The sequence below is a fragment of the Cryptomeria japonica genome, chromosome 3, assembly GCF_030272615.1.
Source record: "Cryptomeria japonica chromosome 3, Sugi_1.0, whole genome shotgun sequence".
Lineage (NCBI taxonomy): Eukaryota > Viridiplantae > Streptophyta > Pinopsida > Cupressales > Cupressaceae > Cryptomeria > Cryptomeria japonica.
In genome coordinates, this window is record NC_081407.1 from 272,175,057 (window position 1) to 272,183,503 (window position 8,447).

At 33.0% G+C, this 8,447-nt stretch overlaps 1 protein-coding gene across 1 annotated transcript; it reads right to left on the bottom strand.

Annotated features, from left to right (window-relative positions):
• Positions 1 to 965: 965 nt before the first annotated feature.
• LOC131063888 (tetraspanin-8) lies at positions 966 to 2,202 on the bottom strand. Its single transcript, XM_057997839.2, has 2 exons — positions 1,616 to 2,202; positions 966 to 1,473 (listed from the first exon to the last, which is right to left on the bottom strand). The coding sequence occupies exons 1-2, from the start codon at positions 2,120 to 2,122 to the stop codon at positions 1,162 to 1,164; spliced, it is 819 nt and encodes a 272-aa protein (XP_057853822.1). The 5' UTR covers positions 2,123 to 2,202; the 3' UTR covers positions 966 to 1,161.
• Positions 2,203 to 8,447: the final 6,245 nt, after the last annotated feature.

Genomic DNA, 8,447 nt, shown 5'->3' on the forward strand with positions numbered 1-8,447 from the left:
GAATGCTCAACATTTGGTATTTTGATTAGATAGTTGACATAAATAGCATAGTATTGAATTAACTTAATTGATTTGTTGATTTATAATTTAATTATTTTTTAATATGCTATTAGAATTAAAAAAATCAATTGAAAAGTTAAGTTGTTTAGAGCAACACAACATATTACTAGTGTGTTTATTTGTCATTAGTAATAATGGAATCATAGTGGGTCCTAAATGAGCTAAGCTATATTTAATAATTAAGGAATGATGTGTTTTAGCATAAGTGTTATCACAAGTATTATAATATGATTATTTTTTAGGATTGTAATTTTGTACAATATTTTTTTAATTAAACAAATCAAACTAATAAATATTAATTAATTTAGTCATTTATGATATAATGTGGTGATTAAATTGAGACATCGTTGTTGTAGTCATTGTGGTTCAAAAATCTACTAGGATATTGTGTTGGCTAGTTTAAACTTTCAAATTGAAGCTATTAGCATTCATGCTCCAAACTCTCACTAGGCTCATGTGCCCCTATTTGGATACTCGGCTCATGAATTAGGACTACTTGTGTCATTGCAATAGGTTCATGTAAGGATGAGCTCCCCCATTGGACCTCATTTGGCTCAAAAATTTATGTTATTAATCAAAAAAATAAGTATTAATCAATTTAGACTAATTAATAGTTAAGATTCAATAATAAGAATAATAAATTAAATTAAATTATTAAAGTATTTAATTTTAGAATTCATGGTAAAAAGATATTATTGATGATATGTACAAATCATTTATTATCTTCAAAATTTTAATGATCTTGAGATATCAATTTTCTTCAAATTCGAATAATTAAATAAAATTATAAAATTCAATTCTTGAGATTTAATTTGGCTACTATTGATTTGAACTTTGATATGTAGATGTAATCATAATCTTTAAGCTTAATAAACTAATGCAATATAGAAGTATCTTTTAGTATAAAAATGAAGAGATCTCTCTCATAAATAAATATTATTAATACAGAGCCACATGAGCCCTGGAAAGCTACACCAACAACATGAATATCAACTGGAACTGCTCCAACTAGAAAGAATGTCAGAATCAGCTAAAGTAAAAAATGGGGGAAAAAATCATTTATGGTACAACGATTTGCCCTTCCTTAGCCGAACCTCGAGCTCAAGGATATGTATTATATTTATACCCATTTCTCTCATCGCGCCTAATATTCCTGAACGCACAGCACCCCACGGAATAAACCACAACGAGAGCAATGAGCATCACAATATTGATAACACCAATCTTTCGCCAGTCGTGCTTCAAGTTTGCCAGCACACCTGCCTTGCACGAATTACAATTATAACACAGTTCATCCTGCTCATTACTCCATTTGCTACACTCCATGTCTGTTGAATTGCTTGCTGTTGAAGTCCAATAAGTGGCGTTCACATACACAAAGCCGCACGAGGTTGGAGGCTTGCAACAACCCGACTGCAAAATTCGATTTGTCACATGTTATAAGCACACAAAGACATCAAAACGCTAGTATTCATGAGATGAGAGAGACAGGGAGCTCAAATACTCCAGAGCCAACAATGTTTATGATAAAAACGAGATTTTTGGCCTAAATTACCTGAATTGGGGATAAATTCTTTTTGTAGAACTGCTCTGCAACTTCGTTGACCGAATCATCGGCGAGGCTTTTGCACACTTTGGCGTCCTGAAGGCAGCTTTTGATTTTGTTCCAGTTGCTGCTCTTCTCCACTCTCTTCTGCAACCAGTTTGAGTAGTCCCCCAGCTTGTATTCTTTGTACCCTTTTCCTGAAACTGTCTCCCCGGCGCCCTTGTTGGTGACTACGAAGGCGAAGACAGTGAAGCAGAACAAGAGCACAATGAGAATAAACATGACGGCCACGTAAAACCAGAGCAGCCATTTTACTCTGCAACAGGCGCCCACAAAGCCGACGAGAGAGACGATCATAAGAAAAGCTCCAATGGCGATGACAGGCCACTGAAGAAACTTCTCACAATCACTGTCCGCCTTTGTTGCGAGCCATATTCCTCCGCCCAAGATAGGGATGGACAGCACAAATGTCGCAAAATTTAGTAATCCGATGATGTTGTTGCTGAAACGAACCATTCTCAAATCTCTTTCAACCAAGAAAAAGGATAAAACTAAAATTGGAACTCAAGCAGAAGAATGTATTGTAATTCTGGAAATCGAATGGGAGCGCCGGGGTCTTATAAAGCAGAGCAAAGGGCGGTGAGTAGAAAAAATTTCGGCATGTTTGGTTGTGTTCCTGAGCGCGTTCGCCGTGAGAGAGTTGGTATATTTCCGTGTATTCGTTATACAGCTGTTAAATTCATTGATTTATTGTGATTTATATTTCACACTTACAGGAAAAGCTGTTGTAATGGGCAATAGTTTGATCCTCTACCATACCTGCTATTTTGATATAATCTATAGTTTTATTCAATATTAAAAGAAAAACTTGTTAATCTGGAAAGGCATTTGATAATTGTATATGGGTATGAAAAATCAGTTTATAAAAATTTAAAAATAGTAAATACTATTTATTTAAATATATATTTTATAAATTCAAAAATTCATATAGATTTTTCTATTTAAAATTAAAAAATCTTTTTTTTTAAGTTTCATTCTCATGAAAATCTATTAAAAAACAAATGAGATTGAGAATCAAATTTCATTATTTTTGTTATATAATTAATATTTAAATTCAATTTTATCTTAAAGAATACTTTTTAATCTAAGAATATTCTTTAAGTATCTTAACAATAGTTTAATAATTAAATATTGAAAAGTGAGAAATAAAACAACATTTAATTGATATAAATAAGTTTTTTTTTTTTTTTTTGAAGACACTCAATCTCATCTCAACATTTTTTACACAGGGACATACTTTTTAATCTAAGAATATTCTTTAATTATCTTAACAATATTTTAATAATTAAAAATTGAAAAATGAGAAATAAAACAACATTTAATTGATATAAATAAGTTTGTTTGTTTTTAAAGACACTCAATCTCATCTCAACATTTTTTACACACGGACATATGCATATACATACATACATACATATAACTTTTTAAGAATTAATTTTATTGTCCATCTTTTCTAAAATTTATAATCAGATTTTGGCTGATTTATCTTCCTTGTTTTCTTGCCTTGAGGTGACTAAGTACATGTTTTGTGAAATTTAGCATAATGTGAGTATTTAAAGACATCAATCAGAATTTATTTTATATATCAAGAATTCACAAGTGCTTTCTCATCTTAACACATTAAAAAGAACAATCAATAAAGAAACATCTAGAATCAATACATTAAACAAAGTAAGACATTGGTGCGCATCATTCTAGGGCTCTTGTTTGTTATCACAAATTATCAAAGGTTGACCTAAGAGAATATAACCTCTCTCTCATGACATAATGATAGTCCTTTAAAGATATTTTTAAATATCACAAAAGATTAAAGCAAAAAAAACATTAGCTAGGTGAATTACAAACCAAAATTATACACTACACAAGGTTGAATATGAATTAGAGAATGATTATGAATTTGATCTCTAATAAAGCACAGATCTACTGTAGCTTTCCAAATATTCCACTACCAAAGAGATCATTCCATGAGCACATACCAATATAATTTCAAAATCTTCAATAAAAGCAATAACCGGTTAGTCATAGAGCTAAGAAATGTCCTCCATTACCTTCCTAAAATAATTGTTGCAATAATCCAATTTATCAAATCCTAACCATCGTTAATTAATTTATGATTATTTGTGTAACTTAAATGGTTGCATTTGTATGTAATTGGCCCAAATTCAAGTTAACCCCTCCAATCTTACATGACTTAATTTTCTCCTAGGGCTTCTCATCACCATGTTGTGGTTTTTAAATATATAGTTTTCAAATTTTGCATCTTATTTTCAAATGTGTTCTTCCCTTTTTATCATTATGCTTCCATTGATGCAAGATTATTTAGAGTTTAGTGCTTATTTATATATCTTATCTTTTACTTTGCCTACCCACCCTTCATGTGGATTTAAGGATTACATGTTGCACTTTTTTATAAATTTGATTTACGTATAATTTTTATTTTTATAATATTTATTACCCTTTGTCATATTCTTTTTTATGTTGCATTACCATCCATATCTCTCCCCCTTGTCAACTTTGCTACTTATTTAATTATATTTTATGATCATACATATTTTGTGGCATAGGGTAGTGATTGTTTCATCCTTATATGTACTTATCCAATTAGGGATCTTGGCTCATGTGATGTTGTACCTTGTGAGCATGATAATTTTTCTGACACATATAGATTCTCCTCAATATGCTTCTCTTGATTCATTATTCACTTAGTATCCTAGAATTGTGTATGTGATAGATACACATGTTTACCCTTCACTCACATATGATATTGACGCACTCTCTTCATTGTGTGGTGATACACTTATTAAATAGGGATTGTCTATCTATAATCATTACCTTACATAAAGTTATTTTTTTACTTCATACAAGCAATTTCACCTATATTTGAGCTTAAGGGGCCAATGCACCCAAATTGAAAGACTCAAGGCAAGCCTCTCAATGCCCCTTATTACAAACTATGAGTGTTGGTTTGCTCGATATTTTGATGTGGAATTGAAGTTGTCAGCATTATCACTCAATTAGCATAACCTTGCATTCATGTATTGTATACAAATATCCCACAAGAGGTGTTATTTATAAAACTTTGGAATGGTTGATCAATGGATAAGATTGAATTTGGAGATCAAGGCTTGGAATTGAATAAGAACTTTGAAGTCATGAGAGGATACCAAGTGGCATCTTACAATTGTTTCACAATGGAATCTCCATGATTCAAGGAGAATTGATAAGTAATAATTTCTTGAAAAAAGATGAAGGGATATCAAAAAGGATTATTTTGAAAGATAAAAAATGTATTTATTAGATTTATGTGAAAGCTCAAGACCTTCTTCAAAAAATAGATGGATGAAATTTCAATAGAATATTTTTTGTAGAAATGAAAAGCATGGGTCAAATGTTCATGCAAAGTTCTTTTTAGACACACACATTCTAAGAAATTGCACAAGATTTGTCTTGATTAATCATGTTTTCACTTGAAAAAATGATTTTCTAGAATAAATAATTGGTTTTAGTGTACTAATGATGTGAGAAGGAAAATGTACAATTACATAAATAGATTATTTATTTAAGTTTTTTGATGATGTGCATGATAGGCTGACATAAATTAATTTAAGATTTATTTAAGGTTTGGTTCATTAACTGACTAACAAATCAAAAAATCAACTAAATAAGTATACTTAATTTAATCAATTAAGGACTGATGATGTGCAATGGATTGATGAAAGTAGAATTATTGAGAGATAATGTTAGGTCTCTACATTTTTTCCTCTTTGAATTTGGTCCAACCTGGAGCACAGATCCTTCTTCTTCTTGAATATGTCACCAAAAGTTGCTTTTTTCCATCATTTCACAACCCGTTGGATGAGGTTCAATTTCTCAGCTATCCTGAAAATAGTTGTCCCTTGAACAGGGGAGGCCCACAACCTCCTAACCAGATCTCTAAAATCCCGATGGGAGGCCCACATAATCTCATATCGGAAAGGAGGTGGACCCAAGGGGGGTCTATCAGGCCAATGGAGGAGGAGAGGGCTATGATCAGAAGCAGTCCTTGGGAGGGTCCTTAGGTCAGAGTTGTGACCAATATCCCATTTAACAAAGACTAAGAATTTGTCCAGCCTGACTTGGATGCAAAAGGGGAATGTTATGTTGTAATAGTTTTCTTAAATTGTTTTGCTCCAACAAAAATGTGTAATTGTCAAATATAAAATGAGACAATGTCATGTGAGTTGGCTTGAGTGTATACAAGCTCTCTTTCCTATTTAAGGGGACAAAAGCCTAATTGTAAAGGTTTTGAGAAATTGTAATTTGGGTGGCTTTTAGGCTTTAATTGCCAATTTTTCTTAGGATACAAAGTAAAGGGTTCTGCAAGTTAGCTTTCCTCTAATGGCAATGTACAATTCAAAAGATTTATATAAAAAATATGGGTCGGCATAATTGTCTCTAACTTATAATGTTCCAATCCTTTTGAATACAATGACCAAGTGTTATTGAATTCTTTAGTGTATCTTTATGCGATGAGTACTATAAGTTAGCTTTCCTCCAATGGCAATGTACAATTCAAAAAAATTATATGAAAAATATGGGTCAACATAATTGTCTCTAACTTGTAATGTTCCAATCCTTTTGAATGCAATGACCAAGAGTTATTGAATTCTTTAGTGTATCTTTATGCCATGAATACTACAAGTTAGTGTATCTTGTATGTTCCTTGTCCAGCCTCCGTCAACAACCAAACGCTACACAAGAGGAGGGAGAACAGAGCCATGAAGGTTGAAAGCACCGACAGGAGGGAGGCTGGACAAGTCCGAGGACCCAACCAGAGCCCCACCTAACAAAGACCGCCTAAGCGCAGAGGCCAACAGAGCAGGGGAAGGAGCCAATAGAGTCGTGGGAGCATCAGCAGGAGGGGAGGCAAGAGGCACAGGCGAGAGCAAAGGAAGGTCACATGAAGCAGAGGAGCACCGACCATTGGAGAGACCGGGAGCGTCCATTTCAAAAGTCATTTTTTCGTTCTATTTGTTACACCTCCGTTAAATGTCATTGGTGAACACATTTTGATGTACAATAATATTTGATAGTTCAATGAAATTGTATTAGATTGAAATGAAAATAAAGAATTTGTGTGATTTTGTGGTAAATTTTACAAATTAGTATCATACAATAACAATTTGAATTATCGGCAGGGGCCCTTCCGACGGATCTTAGCATTGTCTGGTATGTGGTTGCTCGTAGGCGCAAGGGGAAATCTTTTCCCCTAACCCATACCCCCCCTCGTGGGGGTTTGGGTGGCACGTCCCCCCTTGATTGGGGTTTGTTCCCTGGTTGGTTTAGGTTCATGTGTTTGTCCTTTCCGCCTTTGGGTTGTGGTTCTCTTCCAACATCATCTCTCTTGATGTTGCTTTTTGTTAAGGGTCAGCACCCTAGTTAACATTGCTTTTTTAATAAAAAAACAATTTGAATTATTAGTGAAAGAGAAAAAAAAAACTTTCAACAAAGGCAATAATGCTTGCCACAACATGCTTTTGTGCTTTTATTCTAAAAAGCAAGATAATCTCCCCAAATTGTAATAGTTTGTTTTAGTGATCTTGAAATTTAAGACCCATGTGCATCCTCATTTGTGGGTTGATGATTTTCCTCTCAATGGCCCTCCATTATGGAATAGCCCAAATCTTGTTATTTTTAATTGTACTTTTATGGGTATGGCCCCCTTCACCAGATTTATTGACCAGTAAATATATAACAATTTAAAATTATGAATGATTTTAATTAATAAATAGAAATTGAAAATTGTGTTTAATAAATCAAATTTGAAAATAATGTTTGATATTTACATTCTACAATGGAACAGTTGAAAATAGTAGTATCTTAATTTATAAATTTATAAATGACATTTTAATAAATGCAATTACGTGTCAAGATTCAAAGATAAAAAACATAAAATAACATCAACGATGGTTTGGATTTTCAAATATGATTCATGAATCATGAGATATAGTAATTGATCAAGGGCTACTTCACTGTATAGAAACAACACAAAAAATGCAAGAAGAAATACTTTCTTCTTATTGCTCCAATGAGATAGAATAATACAATATTCAGACTCGCAAAATATTATCCAAATTGGCTTTGCAAGCTAAAGCTACAAGTCTTGCTACTTAAGCTATGTATTCAAGGACTCAACTATGAATGCTCAACAACAAGCCCAAACATCCAATTTATAGCATTTTAGAGAGAGGGAAACCACTTGTGGTATTACAATATCATGGGCAACCACTTCTTAGAAATCACATGCCCTTTGAGATGAGCAATGCATGGCTATCAAGAATTCCAACACACAAACAATAGATGTCTCTAGAACTTTCCCAAATGGGCACCTAAGGAGGTGACCTTTAAAATTCTCAAACAAGGTGCCTAGAAAGGTATTTTTTCCATTCTCTTATCATCAAACTTCACCTTCTTCACGGGGACACCAAGATAGGTATTTTCTAAATATCGCATTATGAATGATAGGAAAATGTGTCCACTCTTGAAAATTACAATTGCCTTTTAACATTGGCCACGAATATTAAATAATTTCAACCTCGTATTCCCCTTTGACACTTTATGAAGTATTCAAGTACATGGAGACCTGTGGTAGCTTGCATTTATTTGTACTCACCTAACCTGACTTGAATTAAAACAAACAATATTTTTGGTTGATGCCAGATTGCTCTACATTCATGGATGCTCCTGCATCAGGCACATTAGGTATGAAGAAATGCTCCATGAGGGAAGCTCAAGAACATTT